A 27,232-nucleotide genomic window follows, 5' to 3' on the forward strand; every position below is an offset into this window, starting at 1 on the left:
GGGCCTAAGGGTGGGCAAAAAGGGCCACATTGACTCAATTTTCAAAAATCTTCTTCTCAACGCCCAGATATAGTAGAGTCAAATGATCTTCATGGATGGAAGCATCATAAGATGCTTTACCAAAATTGTGACATTGGTAGCCCCAGGTCTCACATTTACCAGTGGGGAGAGGGAATGATGGGGAGGGGGCCAAAAAGGGGGCAAATTGGCTCAGATTTCTAAAATCTTCTTCTCAACGCCCAGATATAGTAGAGTCAAATGATCTTCATGGATGGAAGCATCATAAGATGCTTTACCAAAATTGTGACATTGGTAGCCCCAGGTCTCACATTTACCAGTGGGGAGAGGGAATGATGGGGAGGGGGCCAAAAAGGGGGCAAATTGGCTCAGATTTCTAAAATCTTCTTCTCAACGCCCAGATATAGTAGAGTCAAATGATCTTCATGGATGAAAGCATCATAAGATGCTTTACCAAAATTGTGACATTGGTAGCCCCAGGTCTCACATTTACCAGTGGGGAGAGGGAATGATGGGGAGGGGGCCAAAAAGGGGGCAAATTGGCTCAGATTTCTAAAATCTTCTTCTCAACGCCCAGATATAGTAGAGTCAAATGATCTTCATGGATGGAAGCATCATAAGATGCTTTACCAAAATTGTGACATTGGTAGCCCCAGGTCTCACATTTACCAGTGGGGAGAGGGAATGATGGGGAGGGGGCCAAAAAGGGGGCAAATTGGCTCAGATTTCTAAAATCTTCTTCTCAACGCCCAGATATAGTAGAGTCAAATGATCTTCATGGATGGAAGCATCATAAGATGCTTTACCAAAATTGTGACATTGGTAGCCCCAGGTCTCATATTTCCCAGTGGGGAGAGGGAATGATGGGGAGGGGGCCAAAAAGGGGGCAAATTGGCTCAGATTTCTAAAATCGTCTTCTCAACAATCATATATGCTCTTCATGGAGGAAAGTGTCTTAAGGTGCTTTATTAATTAGTGAAATGGGGCTAACATTTCTTCCTTGGGAGGAGGCTAACTTTACAGTAATTTTAATAAAAAAAATAGCATTTTTGAGCATAATGTTGTTTATTTCCCTCTGGAAATAACTTTGTCAGAATTATCAGTATAGGATGACAGTTTTGATGGTATGCATGTATTGACACTGGCTTACTATCATCAATGTCACAATGTCTTTTTCAGGACACTCGAAAGCTACTTACCCTTTAACCTTTATATTCAATATTGTTTATCTCAGGTGACTGTCAAGGTCGCTAGGCCTCTTGTGTTATTATGTCTTATATATCCAGTAATAAGTCTGTGTCTGATAATAAGCCCACTGACATCCATTGAAGTTTCTGTAGAAATGTTAGAGGTGCTATACTATATGATTTCTCTGTAGTAAGCCTGGTCCACCTCCTAACTTTGCAGTAGAGATTGTTTTTGCTTGGTAGGTACAAGATATAACAGTATTAGATATAAGATTTCTGTTTACTGATTTGGTAGAATTTAATCTCTATGTATTTTCCTTACATTGATAGGTTACCCGCCAACCAAAGACAAGGGTTCTGGAGGGCGAGATGGAGGTAGATCTAACCCTCCTGACATCAGTGACAACACTGACAGGTAAGGGAATGCTAATTAGGTCAGAGTTCAAAATGTAGGTCACTGTTTGGAAGAGTTTCGCAAAGGTGAAGGTCAAGAGGTCATTGTGGCGTTTGTTAGAACAGTATAAGAAACAGTTGAATGAGGTCAATGGTTAAAAGGTCTATTGGTCAAGATAGCCCTTGTTAGAATAATTTAAGAAATAGCTGAAGGACATCAAAGGTCAAAAGGTTAATATTTCATCAATGATAGGGCTGTTGATGAGGAATGATGATGGCATATTGGTATATATTTGAATGTTTGTTTGAAATATTATAGAACCATTAATAAGTCAAACATATATTGCACCACAGACACTAAAATTTACTGACTCACATATACAAAACCACTGTTATTGTTATATTCACAACAATATGAAACATATTTTTCTAAATGACTCGAAATGTATTTTCAGGTTTTATTAAATTGGAAAAAATGAAACCTTTAGACTCATCAGAATTCAGGCAATTCATGAAAAACTTTATTGATCAAGCTACACACAAAGATATTGCTGATAACAATATATACTTTGGTGCTTTATTGAGCTTTGTGTTTGACCAGTGTGGAAATTCTGTGTATGTGTTTTATCAAGGATTGTCAACAGGGGACATTAGTTTATACGTGTAATCTTTGTTGAAACATTCAAACTGTACATGTTTTCAGTCAGTCGTATCAGATGGCTTGTTCCCCTTGCTTCGAGCCACACGATTTCTTTGTGTTACTGATTGCCTTGAAATTCAAGATGAGTAGAGATGAGAAATCCTACCCTGGTGGAACAATGGCTGAGGTCTTGATAGACAAAGCCCTGTCACTCGGCAAATTAATGGCCAACGGTGCTGCCATCTAGAGATGACACTCCAAAGGTCGCAGGCAGACTAATCTGGCTGTAATATTACATTTGATTGGTTAAAATGTCGCATATGTCACTTCTCACTGGAAACATAGATCGGTGACTAGCAAGAGGGGGAGTGTCCCTTGCCTGTGTTCTCTCATTTCTTCCAATTAATGTGAACAGTTGCAAGGATATTATATACTGTTGGGAGTGTGTGTTTGTTTTATGTATTAAAACAGATTTAGCAACTTTGGCACTAAATATCAGGTTTCAATCAGACAAAGAAATCAGGTCATAATATTATAAAAAAATACTTTTCATCACTGACCCTGACCTCGAGGACTAGCCCTTGGACTTTTGTCCAAAATAACTGTGTCAGTGAGAATCTGATTAATTTTCCTAACAATTCTGTTGGTTTTTTTTGGTGTAAGTTTTCATATAAAAATCTTTTAATTACATCTCTTTTGAATATAAGTGGGAAGTAAATATGATGTGGAATTGAATTTGAAATTGAAGAAAATATATTAAAACAAATGTGTGAGCTTGGTGTACCTGTCTCTTTGCAAGCTTCTATGGAAAATATGACCCAGACATTTATAACAAGTAAGTATGGAGGAATGTCCCAGGTAGATTCCTACTCCACATGTTAAAACGCTACCAAAAAATACTGTGATATTCAAATCAAAATTTTTTTAATTGATATTTTCATTAGGGAAAAGAATTAATAAATGATAATGGTAATGAAATACTATGTCCATCAGTGGTGTTTTAATGGTGAATTTCTTCCTATGAGTTTGGAAAAAAAAGAAGGAAAAATTTGAGGAAAAATTGCCAAGAACTGTAGTGACATTTTACAGTATTTAACGTTGACATGGAGAGTATGATTTTTGTATCCTGGGTAATTCTATATTGAATTCCAGACAGCCTTTTTAGCTTGTATTCACATCCTCGCCAACCAGTTTAGTCTTGTCTCACTTCTCTGTTGGGAGTTTCTGCCTTTTTCATTCCTAGCTATCAAATTTCTGCCATTTCTTTTCCTGAAGTATTTTCTACTTTCAAGATTTAGAATTTTCTGAAGTAACTGGAACAATTATTTTCAGTAAAATTTTGTGTTTTGTTTTCCTAACCTATTCTGAATAGAAGAGGGGAGGTAACTCTTCAGTATTAAATTGTTTTTGTACAAGAAGGGAGAGAACTCTGTTAGAATGACTGCATTTGCCTTTTCAAGCTTGTATTTAGTCATGTTGATTGTTGTGCTTGTGCGTTTTTGTGTTGTTGCTTTGATTATTTATTTACAAGACATGCTAAATATATAAATATAAGCCAGCAATTTTCATACAGTAAATGTAAAGTGGAATCCATTGATGAATTGTCATGGATATGACTGATTACAAAATGTTTCTATATGTAATTATCAATTTATCAATGTTTAATTAATAAAATTAAGCAATTAATGAAGTAAATAAATAAATACTGTATGCATTGATTAACCATTTAATGAAAAAAAATTAATATAATTCATCATTTATGATTAACTGCCATTTGCTCAAACATATAATATACATATATTTCATACTTACATCATTCAGCTCATATTACTTAACCTAATTTGCATACAGGCATTTTCATTTATCATTATTTATGCGCTAATTAGAATATGCTAATTAAAATGCTGGCAGCAAGGCATGGCTCATGAATATTGAATTATACTTTTGAAATTGCAGTGTTTATTGATATGGATTTTGGCATATGTTGAAGTTTAGAGATATTTGGTTTTGATATTTGTTTTTAGATTTTAAGTTTACAACTCAGAAAGTAAATTTTCATCACCTTTTCTATGTCATTTATTTAATATATGATGGTTTTTTTATTAACATGCAGTTATAATTTTTTTTTTCATTTTTTGAATAAAAGAAATTGTTTCAGTATATAAATAAAAAAAAGAAAAACTCATTTGTAGGGGGGAAAAATTGGCATGTACACCTTTTCTAAATTTATCAACAGCAATTAAAAATTAAAAAGATAAATGTAGAATTTCCTTGTTAAAATAACACCAGTTGGAGAGAGTAAAAAGTCTATGGTAGGAGAAAAAAATGAATTTCATGGGATACTGCCAGTCTACAGGAATTATTGTCTGGATTTACATAGCAAAGGAGCAGTTCAAGGGAGACAAGCTTAAGTAAATTTTTTTGTTTTTGTGAAAGTTGGAATTTTCTCATCTCAGGTAACATAATATCAATCAATCTTGACAGAAATTGATTTGAATGACTTGAGAAACTATCTATTTCCTTTTACATTGTGTAAATTAAATTTTCATGCTATACCGTGGCATCCATCATCCATCTGGCGTCTATCCGTTGTCCATCAACAGTTTCTTTTAAACACTACTTGTCATGAAGGACCGAGCAGATTTTGATCAAATTTGGTCCGCAGCATCATTTGAGGAAGGGTTTTCAAGTTGGTATATGTGGTGTGGGTCTGATTCCCCTAAGTGTGGGCCAAAAATTTAAGCAAATTCTTTAAGACCCGACTTCATCTGTAGAAATGACAGCATTCTATCCCAATTTTTATGCTCCCTCCGTCCATCCACCCATCCTTTCATATCCAGAGCATTTTCTTGTCCAGAGCATTACTTTGCTTTCTTTTAATCTAGGATAATGAAACTTTGTATACTCATTGATCAAACAAAGACAATATGCACTGTTAAGAAATTGTTAGAGCCAGCAAACCTCATAATTACAGAGTAATTGCCCTTTGTTAAAATTTTGTGTCATCAGCATAACTTTGTTGGAATTAAAACTAGAATAATAAGAATTTGGTGTATACTTTGGTCATACTAAAACAATCTGTAGTACCCAAATTCATGGCCACAGAATTATTTGCTGAATTTGTTAAGTTTTTTTGTCCAATAAAGTCATTTTCAGGGAGCATTCATCAGTTTCATTGATGTACTTGTGTACAGAAGCTTTCTTGGGTGAAGGAGATTGGTATAACTAGTTTCACTGACCCCAGGAGGGCAGAGGGGTGGGAACTGATAGAAACAATCAGAATTCCTTTTTCTTTAATTAAGCAACAAAGCTAGGTAAACAGTTCAGGCCAAATGGGCCTCTTGTTCTAATTCAACTTGATATGTTATGAAGGTTATCGCCATATGGTGTGGTAGATTGATTACTGTTTTTGTAAATGAAAAATTTCATGAAGACTTTATTTCTTTCTCTTCCTTTTTCAAATAATGTTAAATATAATTTCTCAATGATTGTATTTTGTGGTGTTGTAACTGTATAGTTTTATGGTGTTTGTTTGTGAAAAATAGAAGCAACTTTAAAAGGCAAATGCATGCTTTTTTATCAAGTCATAGAAAAGGAAATCTGTGACATTTTGTTTTATACATCTTTGCTGTTTTAAAATGCTTTCATTTGCTTAGTAGAGTTGAAACTTATTTGATTAAATCAAACTTTTATGTATGTTAAAACCTGAAGCAAATTCAACTTGAAAAATGTTCTTGAATTCTTTAGTTTTCAAGAAGTCTTTTTAGCTGTTCTCCAGGATTATCTCCCCTTGATCTTTATAATTTTGTTATCTGAGTCTAGTGTTAATACGTCCCTGGTGTTAATTAATAATTTGAGCTAATATTCTCAACATCAGAATAATTTAATCTGTTTTTTCCAATTAATGTCCTTGCAAGACTGTTGGTCATTTTCTTGTAGGTTTTTTTTTTAAATAACACAATGAAAAAGATACAATCCATCTAGTTATTAGTATCGAGATCATTGGACATTTGTTGGAGATCTAAAAAAAATCTGTGTAATTTCTAGTATATTGTTCATGTTTGGAAATTATTAGATTACATATAACACCTGATTTAGTTGAATCAATTTGTTGATTATAATTGATTTATTGATTAGTTTGTCCCAGTAATGAAAATGTTAAATTACGGTCTAATGAGGTTTAAGGAAATGTGATAACCAGTGCTGTTTAAATTGTGCTTGGTCTTGAGTTAAATTGTGTAGAGATTGGAGTGAAAAGCTGAAATGTTAATACTTGTATGTTAAAATATCAAATGAAAAATTACATTAAGTGCCCATGACATTAAGAATAAGCATATGATGTCATGTGTTGAGAATGCACACCTTGATACAGGTATGTATGACACATGTGGTTATGGTTGACATGTGTTGTCATATATTACAGATACAAGGAAGAAGATCGTAAATCACAAGAGGAGGGCGATGGATTTTGTCAGGTTTTCCGGGGTACAACATGTTCACGTTTCCTACAGAACCGAACAATCTATGTCACGTCCGAGTATTCTCAAGGCATCAAGGAAGAAAATTTCCTTGGTAAGTGGATGTTTCTTCCAGCCTTTGAAATAAAAAAAAGTTGCAGTTAAGATTGTAATGGTCATATCAGCACGCTTTTTGGTATTCCAATCTAGGTGATTTTTGTGCCTCTGACATGTTCAGAATCAACATCACAACAAACTCTCAAAAGATTTGGTTTACTCCATATTATCATAACACCAATTTCTACACCTGATCAGAATCTGGATTGCAAAAGAGCAAGAAATTTATGTTTTACAAATATTTTATCATTATTACAAGCTGACTGGTGATAAGTATGCATATATCACTGTAATGCCACTATGTCACAATACTGGGGTCCTTGGAGAAACAATCAAATCTTTGTGGTAAGAAATAATTTGGGTAAATTATTTATTACCAGGTATTCCCAAGTTTCTTAGCATAAATATTAGACTTGTTTGAAAAATTAAAAAAAAAAAGAAATTGAAAAAATTGATAAATAAAAAATGTTCCGGCTGAGGCTTGAACCGTCCAGCCATAATTGAGACTTTTCTGCTCTTCCTTGTTTAAAACAATACACCTACTGCATTATCATTTTGTTGACTCTTTGCTCACTAACCTATAAATAATCTGATAGTGCCTATAGAAGGAAAAAGTAGTCAATGAATCTGATAGTACCTATAGAAGGAAAAAGTAGTCAATGAATTTCTGACTTTATTAAAGTAGTGAACTCTAATACTTCTGTTTTAACTCTTTGTTAACAAAATGGCTGGCCATTTAATTATTTTTCCCCTATAATTATTGTGTAATGTGCCAATTTACTTTATTTGAAAGCTATTTATAAATGTACAGAAAAACAGTTTTTTCCATTTTGATTTTCACAAGAACGTCAGGGATCTGGAGATGTTTGGAGTATGACATGGAGTCATTTGTGCTATCACTCATCACATCTGCTGTATCAGTAGTTTTGCATGACAATTGATAAATTATAAATCAATAGAAACAGAACCAGCAGTAATCAGAAAATGATCATGATCTGTTATATCAATTTGGATGAACTATGCGGTTGTAACTTCTTCGGGTGTTGACTTGGTGTCTTGAGAGATTTCATCAGAAGTGGTAATTGTTCATTTTGTAGCTGCCTTTACGACAATCCAGGCATCCAACACAATGAGTAAGGAATGCCAAGATTATGCGATCCCCTTCCTTTGTTACCACACCTTCCCACTGTGTGACAACGACCCGACGAGTCCAAAGCCACGACAGGTGTGTCGGGATGAGTGCGAGATGCTGAAGAGTAACATCTGTCAAAAAGAATATGTCATCGGCAAACATCATCCTCGCATTGGTAGGTCACATGCCCTGAATATGTATACTGTATGTAGGTCACATGCCCTGAATATGTATACAGTATGTAGGTCACATGCCCTGAATATGTATACAGTATGTAGGTCATATGTGTGTGTTCCTTAGTCATTATATTCAGGTCAATGTTTAAAATAAAGCCTGAATTATGACATTCTGATCAAGTGGAATATCCCGGAATAAGTGCATGGAAGTAAGTGTGTAAAGCTCAAAGGTCATATGCATAATAATGAAGGTTAGAGGTCACATCTTCATTAAACACATTTAGGTTGTACATTTGAAATAATTCCTTTAATTTTACAGGAGACAAGTTTTTACCAAAGTGTTATGAGTTGGCTCCCCCTGGTACTCCGGAGGGTGATGGATGTGTTCGCATTGGTGTGACAAAGTCCCAACCAAGTAAGTACAAGCGATGTTGATAAAGTCATCACCTAGCTTGGAACTCTTTTGAAATGAAGAATCATGTTACAGTAAGGTAGCATAGCTCCATAAGTCAAAAATTTTATTTGATATAATGATTGTAATGATCTTACAGAGGAGAACTGCTATAATGGAAGTGGAGAAAACTACCGTGGACACGTCAATAGAACACGTTCTGGCCGAACCTGTCAGAACTGGCTACACAACCCAAGCTTCAAGTCTAAAGACAATAAAGAACTTGGTAGGCATCAAAAATCTGAAAGAGAAAATTTTCTGTTAAAAAAACAGGCAAAATTTCCTATTTTCTGTATAGATGAAGTGAGTGCAGATTGTTGCCATAGTGGAAAAGTCTTCATTTAGATCTTACTTTGTAGTAACCTTAACATATAACAAAATTTTATGTTTTTTAAAAACTTTCATTTAAAAAAGTATTTTATAAGAAATTTACATGCATGAGTGACCTCTCATTACTTATTGAAAAATTTATTTAATTAAACAAAATTATGAATATATTTAATAAGTAATACTAGTTGGTTGTATTTCATGTTACACGTTTTGATTTTGAAGGAAATCACAACTTTTGCCGGAACCCTAACGGGACATTTACTGGCCCCTGGTGTTTCACAGATCCCTTCTACCACCACTCTGAACTGTGTGACATTCCCAAGTGTACACCCTATCAGAGTAAGTATTCCTTTATCTACAGTCTCAGTTTTAAATGGTCTTTTTTTAGGATAATGAAAGGTTTTAGATTGAAATTGATATTAAGTAAAACCTGTTTGAGAGTTCAACTCAATTATGTAATATTATTTAAGATCATCTTTATCAAGAGATTGTATGTGTTTTAAGACAACCTCTATAATGAAATCACTTATGTTTTTTTTAAAATGCCACCTCCCTTAAAATGCCACCTCCCATAATGCAACCATGTAATAACAGACCACCTCTCTTACAGAAATTACCTGTGTTAACAGACATTCTTAAAGCCTATCATTTCACACTTATTTCTGACTAACTGAACCAGTATTTAGAGATCATCTGCATCAAGTGTCCACTCTCAAAACGTAGCTTCATATCTCACAGCATATGCTGAAAAATTAATATAAAAAATTCTTACAAATACTGACGTTATGACATTACACTTGTTAATATCTTTAACAGTAAGTTTCTAGAAGAGAAAACATTTTCCCTGTTGTCAATACATGGAAATTACAAGAAAAGAAAACTAGTTTAAGATTAAATATGTTATTCAGTTTTGCTATGAATTAGTATTCATGTTTTATGGGAAATCTGTGCCATGTTTACAATCCATAGTCTGTGTGTATAATTGTCTTCTTTTTTTCCCCTTAGCTGGAGAGCCGGTCGACAAACTCATGTTTATCCTGGTTCCGGGGATTATCGTACCACTAGCTTTGGTTCTTCTTTTGGCAATTGTATGCCTATTCCAACGACATCGAAAACAAAAAGGTGCAGGATTAAAAAATGGCCGCCCAGCACCACAAAACAACACTGAATCTCATCCACTAACTGCCAAATCTGGTACTCGTATCCGTGAATTTCCACTGTCGTCAATCAGATTCATGCAGGAGCTTGGAGAAGGAGCATTTGGGAAGGTTTACAAAGGTGATCTGTTGGGTCTTTACGCCGAAAACACTGTATCAAAAGTTGCTATAAAGACTTTGAAAGAAAATGCAACACCAAAGATGAAGAATGATTTCCGACGAGAAGTTGACTTGATGACAGAAATGAGACATCCGAATATTGTGTGTTTACTAGGCGTTTGTATGAAACAAGAACCCATGTGTATGTTGTTTGAGTTCATGCCACATGGAGATTTACATGAATATCTTATTTGTCGCTCACCAAACTCAGATGTATCAGCGGCGGATGATGACTGTGCTCATAAACCGATGCTCGACTATCCAGACATGTTACATATCGCTACTCAAGTGGCCTCGGGAATGGAGTATTTGGCTAGTCACCATTTTGTACACAGGGACCTGGCAGCCAGAAATGTTCTGGTTGGAGAAAATCTGAACGTAAAAATATCGGACTTTGGACTATCACGAGACATCTACTCATCAGATTATTACAGGGTACAGAGTAAATCTCTACTGCCCGTCCGCTGGATGCCCCCAGAGTCAATTTTATACGGAAAGTTTACAACGGAGAGTGATGTGTGGTCATTTGGAATCGTGATGTGGGAAATATTTAGCTATGGACTGCAGCCCTACTATGGATTCTCCAATCAGGAGGTGATTGAAGTGGTAAGAAAACGCCAGATCCTTCCTTGCCCAGAGGATTGTCCAACTCGTATATACGGCCTCATGGTAGAATGTTGGCACGAGACCCCAGCACGGCGACCTCTCTTTAGGGAAATTGCTGCACGTCTTAAAGCATGGAAGACGGAGATCATGATGCAAAACCCTCACTGGAGTTTGAGTCAAAGTCACTCCGCCCATTCAAGCAGTCATCAAAGTTCCCAGAGTGGGCCTAGTCACCAGGGTAGTACTGGCCCCAGCAACACAACAGCGATCACAGGGTTGACAGGATCAAGTGGAGGTTCAGATCCATCCCAATCCAGTCATGGAATGTCCCCGGCTCCACCACTGGGCATGATGCCCCCTAGTTATCACGCTCTACCCCCACACTATCTGGCCAACCAAGTGCAGATGCCCCAGCATCCACACATGATGGGTCCTACTCATGGCCAGCCAATGAACCAGAAACTCTTAGCACAGTTCAACAGCCCTCCCAACCAGATCCCAAATGGAATTTGTAAGCTATCTCCGCCGGGGTCCGTTGCTAGTTCTAAAGCATCAAATAGTTCAGGGTCACAGGGCTCCGGCACACCCTACAAACCCAACACGATGCCACACTCTCAGACAGTGCCACAAGGTGGCTCACAGAACACCAATAATGGTCCGGCAGTGCTCCCTCTTACAGACAGTAGCAACAAGTATGGTCCACAGAATACATACATTCCAGACCAGCGAACTGAGTATAACGAGATATAGTGTCTGTGGAGACCAGTTTCTGTAAATGTGTGATATATCTGTGTTGTTGAAAATCTACACTGGCAATTACAGGTCTATTAAGACAGATGTTTCGTAATTGGTGTAGATAATGGAAATGTGCTGCATCAGTAACGGTTATTTGTGTGCGATAGTACTTCTAATGAGTGCAATTTTGTATACTACATTTTGAATAACGGAATTCAGATAATGTGTCATATTTGGAATAATGGAATACATTGTAACGGTATATTTTCCTTGGAAACGGGATATTTGAATACAGGTGTGACTAGATTAAGGAATAGAAGTATGTTATTACCAAAATGGCAGAACATTAGTGGAGCACAGATGTGGTAATATGATTGATGCCAGATGTGCTGAAATCTGAATAGATCTGTGCAGAAATGGTGAACTTAGTCAGACACCATATGGACCATAGATGTGATACAACATGGTCCATACATGTGGCCTGCTAGACAGAGGTATGACTTTAACAGAAAAATTATCAACTGTACCTTAATATCAAAATCACCTGGAGTATAACATATTGTGTGATGTTTTCGTGCTTGTGAACATTGTGTAATGAGACACACTGTAACAGGAAGATATTACTCAACCATACTCTACCAATAAAGTCCCGTAGCTATGAGTGTTATTTTTAAACATTTTATTGACACAGACGATTCAGTTACATCATACGCAGAATGATGCAGCATTTCTCAATTGTCTCGATCGGTGTGAATAAAAAAACAGACTGTATATGTTTTTAAAAACTAAATATGACAATACATTAAATTACACTGCTACCGGCCAAAGTTCACTGTTACTTAATATTGCTACTTTGACCTTATAAGCATTGTTGAAAAGTTTATAGGAAAAAACATGTCATCATGGAATTTTCATGACTTTTGTCATCATATGACTATGTATATTGTATATGCTTATGATGTTCAGTGTGATAAAGGATAAAAAATTGATGTTTTCCAACAAAGGGAGACAACCTTACTTTGAAGTGGATAAAAAAGGAAACACCAAGGCAATATTAGTCCTTACATTACAGAAAACATTGTGCACTTTCCCATACAAAGGGAGACAACTTTTTCATATATCCAAAATCATCAGCAGTCAATTTGCAGTATGTACTTCAAACTAAACCATCGCAAAGTCACTCAGACAACTAGTTAATCAGATTTATTTGATAGAAACCATTTTTTTTTTGGTATTCTCAATTTTCTCCCCAAAAATTCTCAAGTATGGATGATTTCACATTTAAAAGTAAGAAATTTTCACATATTTTAGATACATGATCATGGATAGGAATTCCCAACTCGGATTAAATGGTCAGCTGTCAAGAAAACCTCAGTATCAGGATTTTCTAGATTTGTGATTTAAATTCAGAGTTCATTTACAATATTTATACTTAATTGTTAGAGATTAAAACAATTTTAATGCGATATGTGATCTGAATTTTATTTTTATTGATATCGGAGACAGAAATGAATTACAAGTGTAGATTTATATTCCTCGGCTGTGAAACAATATTATTTATTTTCTAGAATCTCATTGCAGTAGATAACATTCTATTTAACAAGATTAACTATACAGAAATTTTGCACTGCTTTCTAAACTTTCATTCTTAAGCAGAAAAGAATACAGTAGTGATTAAAGGGTATATAAAATACCAAATTTTTAAACCTATCACAGATGAATTTGGGAAATTCTGCCATGATTATGGGTAGTATGTAGGGATTTTTTGTGCTTTTTCTTTATGATAGAACACAATCAGAGTGTGATTATTCTTTTTTTCTTTCTTTTTCAATTTTCTTTTTTACCAAAAATAAATTCCTACAAAAATGGATTAACTTTCAAAAACTATTGTGATCATCATTACATTATATATATATGTATGTATGATATATATTGTCAACATTTTATGTAAGTCATTTAACATATATAATCACAAAGTTTAAGATATAATTATACATATGTGTTTAACATATAAATTTCAGACTGGTGCTACCATCCCAATTTCTGGGTGGATATATGCAAAAAGATAAAAAAAAAAAAATAAGGATCATGCAAGAGTTATGTCCCTTTATTGGATTGAAACTACATACAAATATTCTCAATTTTCATTTATTGTAAAGCATTTTTGAAAGGCAATCTTCAATAAAAATCATTTTGCCAACTTGGTTTATCTTATTTCAAAGGAAAAACATGATTTTCTTAATTTCTAATGAAATTTACCCTGAAAAGTTAAAGAATAATGTGATTTTTCAGAAAACAAACACAGTACTGGCAAATTTTTTGATAAAAAAGAAATGTTCATTATCAATTTCAAAGGACAGTTTTCCTGAAAAATTATTTCCAATTTTCCACACTGTTAGGTGAAAAAATTCTGCTTCATTATCCAATGTCAAATATTTGAAATGATACCAAGTATTTTAGATCAATCAATAAAACTTTCATATGTTCATGATCATTTGTCATGGTCGTGTGGATGTTCATTTTTTGAAGTTGACACATAATCCTTATTTAAGAAAGCGTAAAGAATATTTCGAAGGAATAACCTTTGATCTTTTTACTGAAAACAACAGAATCCCCAATTTTCTGTTGCCAAGTAAATGGAAAATGCACATTTAAGATTTTTTTTTCTGTCATTTATGGTATTTTGTTATGTTCAATGTTATAATAGTTTTTTTGATGCATGATGGTAATTCTTTCTAGTCAAATAAATTGTAGAATGCATATTGTTTCTAGAAATTCAGTGCTGCAATTATTGATAATATCTATACTTAATTGTGATGTAATTATAAGTTTATATATATATGTATATATATGTACGTATAATGTCCGTCATGGTTTTTTTAAATCGTGACATTTCATTGTATAGAGATGGATCCTTAAACATTAATATTAGAAGATTATATAAGTCTTTTGAATACTCTTAGAATGAGATTTACAGACAATAATTTCTTGTGTACTCTGAAATGAGGATAAACATTTTTATCATATTTTTATTATTGAAAATGTGAAATTGTACTGTTTCGTAATCACTTTCACAAATGAAATTGTACAATTTCTTTCAATTGAAGGATTGTAGTTTCTTGCACGCACCCCTACATATATTTGTGCTCACGATTATGATAATCTCCGCCGACTTCAAGCTTATATACCCAAAAATTACATTAAACACTAAAATCATCCGAAGGATCAAGTTTGGATTGTGCAGATGATGATCCTGTTTTTGACATCACCCATATTGTAATCTCTGATATTTATTTTGCTTGTTTGAATTATTACAAAGTATACTAAGAGGAAAAAGAAACCCAACTTCAGCTTAACAGTTTAATGAAACTTCAAATATTGGTTCATTTGTCTTCAAATTTTCTGAGATTTTTAACAAATGAGGACTTCATAAGGCTGCCATGAATATGTACACAAAGTTGATACAACGGCAGTTGTCAGACTGATCCCTAGTATCAGTTCAGACATCTCTTTTTCTGCATGACACGGAGTTCATAAGGACATTGATTGTCAGTTGTTATTCCATTCCTCAGTAAGTGTGTTGGCCAAATGGAGGTTATTTGGATGTTTGCTTGATTCCCAACTCTTCTGTCTAGTTCATCCCACAAGTGTTCGATTGGAAACAAATGGGGGTTATATGGAGACCAATCAATAGGTTCGATTTTCTGGGTCACAAGAAAGTCTCTAAAAACTTGCAATGTGTGGTCTAGTGTTATCATGCTGAAAGGTCAAATCATACCTTATAATGAAAGGCACAGCAGGATGTCTCAGACCCTCATATCAATATTATACAGCCGTTTAATTCCTGTGAATGATCACTAAAGGTGTCTGTAAACCATAGGAAATCCCTCCCCAAACCATAAACGATCCACCCCCATATCTGTCATAATCCAAATACAAGTGTGTTAACAGCCATTTGATCAAAAGAACAAGAATTGAGGTTCATCCATGAAGATCATCGACCTCCAATGTCTCCTAGGAAAATGGCAGGGACACATGAGCTGTCTACCATCACATACGACATGCTTGACAGTGAGGTGTCGATGGTAACCTGGGCTCACAGTCTACTTCTGATACTTTATGTGTGGATTTGACTGTTTTCATTTCCAATGGTATTCCATGCCATTTCAGCTGCCATTTAATCTCCTGTCATACATGTGAGGAAATGTTGTGAACCAATCTTTATGTTTCATGAACATCCAGATCTCAATCTGTTGTCAACTCTTCCCGAAGCTTTGAGATGTAAAATTAACTGATTTGTGAACTCTGAAGTGAGTAGCAACCAGCTGTTGAGTGCTACCTCCCAGGAGCATTAGGAGAGTCTGTCCTCTGACAAGTTAGCAGTGACAAATTTGTAAAAACAATCATTAATTACAAATGTATTGTCGATCACGTGTCTTGGTGACAGTCAGAAATTGACACTAATTTGAATGGAAAAGAACACATGATTTGTACAGTCATGGTATATTGGTAATATAGACACACTTGATGTGGATAAGATTTTTGACATGGATGACAGATTTTTAACATTTATTGGGGATTGGGTAAGGTGCCTTAATGTTCCTCTTACCTTTTATTAGGATATATCTGTTCAATACAAAATATTTTAAAATTAAAGAAGTTGTGTTTCTTTATCCTTCAGATATATATCTTGGCTTAAATTTGTAGATTAGAAGGATAAACAGAACTATACCAAGATATTTTTTGATGAGATGGTGTCAGTTAAGAAATCTATATTTATTACTTTAGAAATATGGCATGTTAAAAATCAAAATAGTTCAGTATATTGTCAGAGTTAATGTAGAAATACTATATCTGTGTGTACGGTTGTGAATTTCCAAATGCCTTAAAGTTATCGAGTGTTGTTTTAGGTGTCCAAAATGTATTCTGTTTGTGAACTAATTAAATCGTAAAATCAACATTTCTTTTTTCATAATAAAAGTTTAAATAAATTCATTTCAAAGTGTTATTGGAAAACATTTTACATTTCAACAATAGAAATTTAACAACTTCATTGGGAAAAGTCTTCAAACTTTTTCACTACAACATATTTCCAGTCAAGGATAAATTGATTTTTCAGCAAGGAAAAATATTCATTTTTTCATTCATAAAAGCCTCTTTGTATAAACCATTACACAGTGTAAGTTTTCAAAACTGAACGATAAATCTATTTATCACAATATTGTTTTTCTGACAATTAGAAATCTTTCTTATATTCTTGGTGAATTGGAAACAGAGATAATGCTTCATTTGATACATGTAAAAAGAAATATATTTTCATTCATTTGTAAACAATTCTGTTAGCTTTAATTGTACATTAGTTATTTGTGGGAAGCATCAGTCGTATTTTAGATGGTCAACGAAATCAATGCCATATTAACGGTTCTTAATTCATACTTGATACATCCATTTTAACTTTTGTAGAAAAAATAAGTTACAATTTTCATATTCAATTCTCAAAGCTTGTTAATCATTGTGGAGATTTTCATGTGTGAGATCTATGATGCCATCAAATCATATGCCTTTGTTCCTGGGGCGAATAATAATGTATACGATTACTTGATGTTGTCTGTATGATATGGATATTCATAGCAAAATAATTGTAGAAAATGCCTCACTTTCCATGTAAAATGTTTTAATCACCTGTATTCCCCCGATGAAGTCCCTGTATTTTCATATAAATGCCAAAAGTTGCTTCGTTTTGTAAATAATTACTTGTTAATTCCATGTACTTGTTTTTAAGCAAACCTTATATATATCAAGCCTTTCTTTTTTTTTTCTTTTAAATTTGAGTTATCATTATGCTGCATACATTGAACTGTGTATGGAGTTGTCTCCCTTGTGTCAAAATTGATAGACATCTCCTTTCATCAATATGGAATACAGAGAAAATAGCTGTATAATGTTTTTAGATGTTAAAAGTTTGTACAATCCATTATTATTGTTATTTATAATCATGGGCAGATTAATCTACGTTATTGACTTCCTGTCGCAAGTGATTTAATGCAGGTTTTTTTTATATAAATTTGCTGAAATCTTCTTCTTCTGTACTGTATGTATTCTTCACATCAAACCTATAGTTCTAGTAGGAGATAAAGCTTGCTTTTATATATATATACTCATTGTACGGCAGGTGACGAGCATCATTTGGTTGAGTCTCACATTTTTTCGAGATTATAAACTACATGTGAATTGATTATTTGTTCAAATAGAATGTTCTTGCTGAGCAGAACTCTGTTGAAGTATTCAAGTATGATGGTCGTATATATATTTTGCTGGAATAGACTTTATTTTGAAATAGAGCACTTGACTCGTTAAAACACAAATGTTTGGTAAATATTTCTGTGAATTCTGCATTTCTTGAAAGTAGGTGCTACTTCAAGTTTCTCATATCTGTGTATGTTTTTACATAGGTCGCCCAATGTGGAGTCTATTGATTTAAGTTAGAATTTCTCAGAATGATACTTTTATCAATTCATTACACTCCAAAACAGGCTATAAGAAAATAGTGAAAGTAAAAATTAATTAAAAAAATGTTTCTTAATCAAACAACACCTTCCTTGTAATATTCTGAAATTTGCTAAACCCAACCCCCAAAAAAACATGATAAAACAGCTCTAAAAGTTTAAAGTTCTGTTTATAAACAAGTTTTTAATTCTTTATGTAAATGTCAAGGTTAATTGATTTTAAGGTTTGTCATGAACAAGTTTTTGATACCCTATGTAAATTTCAAGGTCATTTGACTATCAATTGTGTAAAAACAATGATCTATTAATGGCGACCCATGTATGATCCATATATAGAATGTCATGTTTATTCCATATCTGTGTCAACAGCTTAGCATGTAAACATTATTTCATTATCAACCATGTGTTGTTTCTGTCACAACAAAGTGGCATGGTACTCCTCCATCCAACACAGCAGAATAAAGTGTTTGACAAAGCTAATTGTGCTTTCCTATTTTCTTTGTATTATATACCCACCCACCCCTTGGTAAATGGGGTTATATATAGTAATCACTTTAAGGTTCTGTCCAACTGCCTGTACAAAGCTTGTGTCTCATGAATGTCTGAATGTAAGCAGTTCATATTCACACCATTGCATTACATTATTATGTTCTACGCCTGATAAAGTTTTGGTGGACATCAGTCGAGGTTAAAGGTCAAAGGTCACCTTTACTTAAAGCTTGTGTTCAAGATGTCTTATGAATACCTCAACCTATTAAGTTGAAAATCAATAGATGAGGGAGTGGAGGAGGAGAGAAGGGGCATATATATTTATTTGAGCCCTTGTTCACTTTCTTTACTTTCACTTTTTCTCAATATCTCTTGTAGGGATCAAAACTGATACCTCTAGCTTACTCGACTAACTCACTACCTATTGCAGGTAAGAGAAATGTCCCCTAAGAAGCTTGCTAGTATCCCACCAGGGTGACATATTCCCCCTCCAAGAAAGGACTTGTCCTCTACACATTATGAATTAGGTACAGTACAACAAAATGGTATGTTAAACTACATCGTACAGCTGTCATGTTTCCTCCTTCTAGAACTTCTCAGTGATGCTATGGCCCTGAACTGTTGAAACCTAGGAGGCATCCTTGGAAAATTGAACTGGTAGAAAGTTTAATACCAGGTAGAGAAGTGCAGGTTAATTTTGATCGTTTCTCTATTATACTGTACGAGCTTTTGCTGCAATTTAGCATTTGCCTGTTTCACCCAATTTTCAACTGAGTGAAAATTAAAAGTGTGTTGAAAGCTGAAACTATATTTTTACATAAGGCAAATGCAAATACAGATGAACTAAACTGATAAGCATGCAGCTAATTAGCAAAATATACCTGGGATTATGACTGGCAAAATATACCTGGGATTATGACTGGCAAAATATACCTGGGATTATGACTGGAAAAATATACCTGGGATTATGACTGGCAAAATATACCTGGAATTATGACTGGAAAAATATACCTTGGATTATGACTGGCAAAATATACCAGGGATTATGACTGGCAAAATATACCTGGGATTATGACTGGAAAAATATACCTTGGATTATGACTGGCAAAATATACCTGGGATTATGATTGGCAAAATATACCTGGGATTATGACTGGAAAAATATACCTTGGATTATGACTGGCAAAATATACCTGGGATTATGATTGGCAAAATATACCTGGGATTATGATTGGCAAAATATACCTGGGATTATGACTGGCAAAATATACCTGGGATTATGATTGTGATCTTCATGTCTAGGATGGACTCTTTACCTATTTAAACTTTCCTTGGTAATAACCTCCTGAGAATATTGATTCTACCTATGTGATTTCTTCAGAGGCCAAGTCACCTGTCCTGTCACCTTTCAGCATCCCAAGGCATTTAGTCCTTTGACTTTCCAATCAGTTCTTGAATGCACAATATATCATTAACTGGGGACCAAGGGAAATCTACATAGGAAAGTTTAGAATGATCTGTCCAGAACTTCTCAGGAGTAAGAACAGCCAACACCGACATTTAAAATCCAAAATGGCCTCTCGATTATTTTGGTTTTCCAGTAAGTGGATATCAATCCCATAGTTGCAAAAGAAAAGTATCTTAGAAATATAATATGGTCAAATTTCTAATCGTAATAAAGTCTACAAATATTGAGATTGGTTTGTAAAAGGGGTAGGTCATTGTGGCTTGTACAATGTGTTAAATATGGTCTCTGTAACTCAGCTGATGGGTCAGTGTGACTTGTACAATGTGTTAAATATGGTCTCTGTCACTCGGCTGATGGGTCAGTGTGACTTGTACAATGTGTTAAATATGGTCTCTGTCACTCAGTTGATGGGTCATTGTGGCTTGTACAATGTGTTAAATATACGGTCTCTGTCACTCAGCTGATGGGTCCTTGTATCTTGTATATAGTGTTAAATACAGTCTCTGTCACTCAGCTGATCGGACATTGTGGCTTGTATATAGTGTTAAATACAGTCTCTGTCACTCAGCTGATGGGTCCATGTGGCTTGTACAATGTGTTAAATACAGTCTCTGTCACTCAGCTGATGGGTCCGTGTGGCTTGTACAATGTGTTAAATACAGTCTCTGTCACTCAGCTGATGGGTCCGTGTGGCTTGTACAATGTGTTAAATACAGTCTCTGTCACTCAGCTGATGGGTCCGTGTGGCTTGTACAATGTGTTAAATACAGTCTCTGTCACTCAGCTGATGGGTCCGTGTGGCTTGTACAATGTGTTAAATACAGTCTCTGTCACTCAGCTGATGGGTCCGTGTGGCTTGTACAATGTGTTAAATACAGTCTCTGTCACTCGGCTGATGGGTCCGTGTGGCTTGTACAATGTGTTAAATACAGTCTCTGTCACTCAGCTGATGGGTCCGTGTGGCTTGTACAATGTGTTGTCTCTGTCACTCAGCTGATGGGTCCGTGTGGCTTGTACAATGTGTTGTCTCTGTCACTCAGCTGATGGGTCCGTGTGGCTTGTACAATGTGTTGTCTCTGTCACTCAGCTGATGGGTCCGTGTATCTTGTATATAGTGTTAGATACAGTCTCTGTCACTCAGCTGATGGGTCCGTGTGGCTTGTACAACGTGTTGTCTCTGTCACTCAGCTGATGGGTCCGTGTGGCTTGTACAATGTGTTGTCTCTGTCACTCAGCTGATGGGTCCGTGTGGCTTGTACAATGTGTTGTCTCTGTCACTCAGCTGATGGGTCCGTGTATCTTGTATATAGTGTTAGATACAGTCTCTGTCACTCAGCTGATGGGTCCGTGTGGCTTGTACAATGTGTTGTCTCTGTCACTCAGCTGATGGGTCCGTGTGGCTTGTACAATGTGTTGTCTCTGTCACTCAGCTGATGGGTCCGTGTGGCTTGTACAATGTGTTGTCTCTGTCACTCAGCTGATGGGTCCTTGTATCTTGTATATAGTGTTAGATACAGTCTCTGTCACTCAGCTGATTGGTCCTTGTATCTTGTATATAGTGTTAGATACAGTCTCTGTCACTCAGCTGATGGGTCCGTGTGGCTTGTACAATGTGTTGTCTCTGTCACTCAGCTGATGGGTCCGTGTGGCTTGTACAATGTGTTGTCTCTGTCACTCAGCTGATGGGTCCGTGTATCTTGTATATAGTGTTAGATACAGTCTCTGTCACTCAGCTGATGGGTCCGTGTGGCTTGTACAATGTGTTGTCTCTGTCACTCAGCTGATGGGTCCGTGTGGCTTGTACAATGTGTTGTCTCTGTCACTCAGCTGATGGGTCCGTGTATCTTGTATATAGTGTTAAATACAGTCTCTGTCACTCAGCTGATGGGTCCGTGTGGCTTGTACAATGTGTTGTCTCTGTCACTCAGCTGATGGGTCCGTGTGGCTTGTACAATGTGTTGTCTCTGTCACTCAGCTGATGGGTCTGTGTGGCTTGTACAATGTGTTGTCTCTGTCACTCAGCTGATGGGTCTGTGTGGCTTGTACAATGTGTTGTCTCTGTCACTCAGCTGATGGGTCCGTGTGGCTTGTACAATGTGTTGTCTCTGTCACTCAGCTGATGGGTCCGTGTATCTTGTATATAGTGTTAGATACAGTCTCTGTCACTCAGCTGATGGGTCCGTGTGGCTTGTACAATGTGTTGTCTCTGTCACTCAGCTGATGGGTCTGTGTGGCTTGTACAATGTGTTGTCTCTGTCACTCAGCTGATGGGTCTGTGTGGCTTGTACAATGTATTGTCTCTGTCACTCAGCTGATGGGTCCTTGCATCTTGTATATAGTGTTAGATACAGTCTCTGTCACTCAGCTGATGGGTCCTTGTATCTTGTATATAGTGTTAGATACAGTCTCTGTCACTCAGCTGATGGGTCTGTGTGGCTTGTACAATGTGTTGTCTCTGTCACTCAGCTGATGGGTCCGTGTGGCTTGTACAATGTGTTGTCTCTGTCACTCAGCTGATGGGTCTGTGTATCTTGTATATAGTGTTAAATACAGTCTCTGTCACTCAGCTGATGGGTCCGTGTGGCTTGTACAATGTGTTGTCTCTGTCACTCAGCTGATGGGTCCGTGTGGCTTGTACAATGTGTTGTCTCTGTCACTCAGCTGATGGGTCCGTGTATCTTGTATATAGTGTATATAGTGTTAAATACAGTCTCTGTCACTCAGCTGATGGGTCCGTGTGGCTTGTACAATGTGTTGTCTCTGTCACTCAGCTGATGGGTCCGTGTGGCTTGTACAATGTGTTGTCTCTGTCACTCAGCTGATGGGTCCGTGTGGCTTGTACAATGTGTTGTCTCTGTCACTCAGCTGATGGGTCTGTGTGGCTTGTACAATGTGTTGTCTCTGTCACTCAGCTGATGGGTCCATGTATCTTGTATATAGTGTTAGATACAGTCTCTGTCACTCAGCTGATGGGTCCGTGTGGCTTGTACAATGTGTTGTCTCTGTCACTCAGCTGATGGGTCCGTGTATCTTGTATATAGTGTTAGATACTGTCTCTGTTTTAATGATTTAATCAGTAAATACCCAGTAATATATCAGTAAGAGCCACATTATACGAGATATAATGGTATTTATTACATATCTATTGCATAATTTACAGTAACAAACAGGTAACAAAGTAGAAGTTTCTTACCAACAAATATTCTTTTCCAAATACTGTGACATGAAAATAAATGTTTCATACAGAAATGTCATAAATAAATTAATTCATACAAAGTATGCAAAAAAATATGAAACAAATAACATAGAAACCAGGATATACGGTGTCAACTGCTGAAATTTTCTGTATTTCGCAAAGGGAAATATCTCTCTGTGTTCAAATGAATACTGGTGCTTGTTAAACAAAATATCACCTACATCAAACATCTACCCATAATGAACATTTAAGCAAAAACAAAAGCATGGATAGGTTGCATGCTAGTGTAGAATTTATCATACTTATCAGACTGAAAATGCTGCAGATTAAAAATCAGAGCAGTCCAAAAATAAATACTGTAGATAATGTAGCAGACTGATAGTACAGTGAAACCTGTCTCATCAGGCATATGTAACACAACAGACTAGTCAAATTACACATGGTACTATGTAACACAAGTACAGTGAAACCTGTCTCATCAGGCACATGTAACACAACAGACTAGTCAAATTACACATGATACCATGTAACACAAGTACAGTGAAACCTGTCTCATCAGGCACATGTAACACAACAGACTAGTCAAATTACACATGGTACCATGTAACACAAGTACAGTGGAGTTGGAACAGAGAGATTCCACTATATCTTGTAAAACTGAGGTACTTAATACATATATTGATCCTAGGGTCTAAATAAATAAACACTACCACAACTTACATGAAATACAGCAAACTGTTATGATCTACAATAGATTTCTTTGGATAAAAGAATAGAATTAATTCATTCTCAGTGACAAACTTACCACATTGTAAAAATAACTTTTTCTACATTATTGTTACTCTCTGAAAGCATAGCACTTGTACATCAAAACATGGCAGTCAGTCGGTCACTATTCTCTATGCCTACTGACCAACAACTGTGTAGGTTTCTGAATGATCAAACAACACAATTTCAGTAATGAAATGTTTTCTTAAATTCTCATGAAAAACCTCTCCTAGGACTAAAATGGATTATCATGATATTGTACAACTATATTAAATTTAATTTGTCCTTTATAATTTAATGACAAAATCAATTTGAAAAACTGTCATAATATTAAGCTAATGGAGTTTGTTTATTACAGCCTTGTATATATATAATATTGTTCTATGGTAAGCCCTAGGACAAAAGCAATATCTCAGACATTTAGGAAATAAGGTTCTCTTCATTTACTCTTTGTTTCTTCTGCAGCTGCAATAGATGTGGGTGTGTGTATTACCTGACATAGTATGATAATTGAGAACAATTTAGATAAATAGGTTTACTACTGGTAATCATGGAGAATGAACAGGAATACAATCTATTTCTATTTAATTCATTTTTGCTTCATAGCAAAAATAATCTCAAATTATTACAATCCTTTAAGAATGAATTCAACTGATCCCTTAGAAAGCTATTCTGCTCTGTTCACTGAACTTTTATAATAAACATACTTTTACTGCTGGGCTTACACTTGATCAAGTATGTCCCTTGGCTTTTGCCCAGAAGACTTACACAAATTACCTCCCTTTGCTATTATCCTCTCTTTCACTTCCTCAATATTTTTGTAAGACGGACAGAATCGGGTAAAAAAAATGCACTTTACATACTCATGTTATCTAACCAAAGATACTTTAATTCCCGAAGTGATTTCTTGTGATCAGTAATACATTGATCAATCCAAATCATAACGACAAATTCATTGCAACTTTTTCATCATCCAATTAAGCATGTGACATGTTTGTCATTTGTCAAAACTTCTAATGATAATGTCAATCATCAAGTTTTTTGTTCGATTTTTTTGGAATCGCATAAAAGATGCAAAATTGAATACCATTGGTGTAGATAAAATGTTGATTTCATAACTTAAGAATGGCTTTCAATGACCTCTTTAGTAATACTTCACAATGATTGAAACACTTCTCTTAATGACATCAAAATCACACACAAAACCACAACATGTACCTAACAAGTGAAGTTTGCTGTCTATGTCAGGAGACATTCCGTTACTACAGAGTATATAGTGATACACAGGTGAACCATATCTGTCAGGTGTAACAATATTTGATATGTTAGATACAAGAGACATAAGAGAGTTATTCCTAGCTAAGATACAAACACTAAATAGGAACACTTGTCTGGATTGACAACTGGGTTGGTGTTTGAGTATTGAATTCAAATTTGAGAAATACTGGAGTTCTACTAATACAGCCTGAACAATTAATATCAAATTAGGCAACATCAGCAGAAATCTCACCAAAAGTGTGCACCAGGCCCATTTTAGAAATTGTCATTTTCCAAATGTAAAACCCAGCAGAAATAAAACCATAAATGAAGGCCTGGGACATAGATTATCAACACGAAAGGGGTGGTAATTTGACTTTCTCAATTTCTGTTTCATTTATGTGAGTGACAATTTGGATCAGAAAAAAGTATAAACCAAGTGATCTTACTTATTCTGACAATGGTCTGAAGCCTGTGTTTATATTGGCAGATTCATTTTTGGCTTTTGCCTGATATACTACATTCAAAATGCACATCAAACAAATACATCAGCTTAAATGAAAGTGGCCCAAGTAACAGATTGTTTAACCACAAGGGGTAATAACTTGGTCTCCTTTCGTCTGCTTTCAAATGGATAGAGGACATAAGGCAGTCTCCTTGAGGCTGAACTATAAAGTCAGTGAAATACAATTAAGGGGAGGCAACTTAGTATTCTCCTATTACCGTTAAAGGGAGGTAATCTCATAAATTCCCAAAAGACGAACCACATTAATATACAAATAAGTCTGGAAAGGACACATCAAACACAGCCTTTGGTGACATCTGGAGGGACTTTCGCATCCTTTCTGGACTATCCGGAGGACGAGATACCATGTCTAGGATCTCCGTCAGTTTGTTATGGAATTTACACGACTGTAATGACAAAGTGGAAATCTTAGATTTGAAAATTGAATACAGAAAATTTACAATTTGAGAAATATATTGACAGAAGTCTCCTATCCATTTGTGTTGACTTTACCACTAAGAGACCTTCATGGTAGTTATAGTATTATTTGTATCAATCTTAATGTACAAAGTCTTATGGTCAATAATGAATTAAGTGTAAATCCTTTTCATATTCAATTTTCAATATGGAATTAAAAATGTTCTAACAGTTATTCCCAATTAAACAAGAGATCCTAGAGGCATCGTGGCTCCCATCATTGTGTGATCTTTATATTGAAAGTTGGATCTTTTCCCTTCTCTGTCCGTGCTCTTAATGATCAGAAATTCAATCATCCGTGCTCTTAATGATCAGAAATTCAATCATCCGTGCTCTTAATGATCAGAAATTCAATCATCCGTGCTCTTAATGATCAGAAATTCAATCATTCTTTTGCAGAAATAGCAATGATGATCTTTATCTGCCGAATCCAATATAGCTGCCTCAAAGTTGTTTTGTTTTTTTCCTGATCAGCTTCAAAATCAAATGGGCACAAGTGGAGACCAAATGAAACATACATATGACATTTGAGAGAGATCCATTCAGTACTTCTTAACGAATAGGGATGACAATCTCATTTTGTTTTTCTGACCAGTCCCAAACTCAAACAGGCACAACTAGGGACAAAGAAGAACCTGTACATGAAATTTTAGAAATTTCTATGCAGTATTTCTAAAATGGGTACAACTAGGGACCAAGTGGAACCTACATATGAAATTTGAGGAAGATCCATCCAGTTCTTCTAAAATGGGTACAACTAGGGACCAAGTGGAACCTACATATGAAATTTGAGGAAGATCCATCCAGTACTTCTAAAATGGGTACAACTAGGGACCAAGTGGAACCTACATATGAAATCTGAGAAAGATCCATCCAGTTCTTCTAAAACTGGCACAACTAGGGACCAAGTGGAACCTACATATGAAACTTGAGGAAGATCCATCCAGTTCTTCTAAAATGGGTACAACTAGGGACCAAGTGGAACCTACATATGAAACTTGAGGAAGA

General features: G+C 35.5%; 2 protein-coding genes across 2 annotated transcripts in view; one reads left to right on the forward strand and one right to left on the reverse strand.

Moving 5' to 3' along the window:
* The window catches only part of LOC132561383 (inactive tyrosine-protein kinase transmembrane receptor ROR1-like), a 29,420-nt gene extending 10,876 nt beyond the window's left edge, over positions 1–18,544 (forward strand). The window contains 10 exon segments of the mRNA XM_060226107.1: positions 1,536–1,620; positions 3,038–3,073; positions 6,662–6,810; positions 7,910–8,119; positions 8,440–8,550; positions 8,672–8,797; positions 9,124–9,240; positions 9,907–11,557; positions 14,111–14,190; positions 15,870–18,544. Coding sequence (XP_060082090.1) covers positions 1,536–1,620; positions 3,038–3,073; positions 6,662–6,810; positions 7,910–8,119; positions 8,440–8,550; positions 8,672–8,797; positions 9,124–9,240; positions 9,907–11,557; positions 14,111–14,190; positions 15,870–15,955 — 2,651 coding nt within the window. The 3' untranslated portion in view covers positions 15,956–18,544.
* Positions 18,545–23,195: 4,651 nt separating this feature from the next.
* Positions 23,196–27,232, reverse strand: part of LOC132561360 (protein EFR3 homolog B-like) — a 31,950-nt gene continuing 27,913 nt past the window's right edge. The window contains exon 23 of the mRNA XM_060226084.1: positions 23,196–26,154. Within this exon, the coding sequence (XP_060082067.1) occupies positions 26,011–26,154 (144 nt within the window). The 3' untranslated portion in view covers positions 23,196–26,010. The remainder of the gene's footprint in view (positions 26,155–27,232) is intronic.

Source organism: Ylistrum balloti, unplaced genomic scaffold (genome assembly GCF_031769215.1).
Source record: "Ylistrum balloti isolate Yb309-2 unplaced genomic scaffold, AGI_CSIRO_Ybal_v1 Utg371196, whole genome shotgun sequence".
Classification (NCBI taxonomy): Eukaryota; Metazoa; Mollusca; class Bivalvia; order Pectinida; family Pectinidae; genus Ylistrum; species Ylistrum balloti.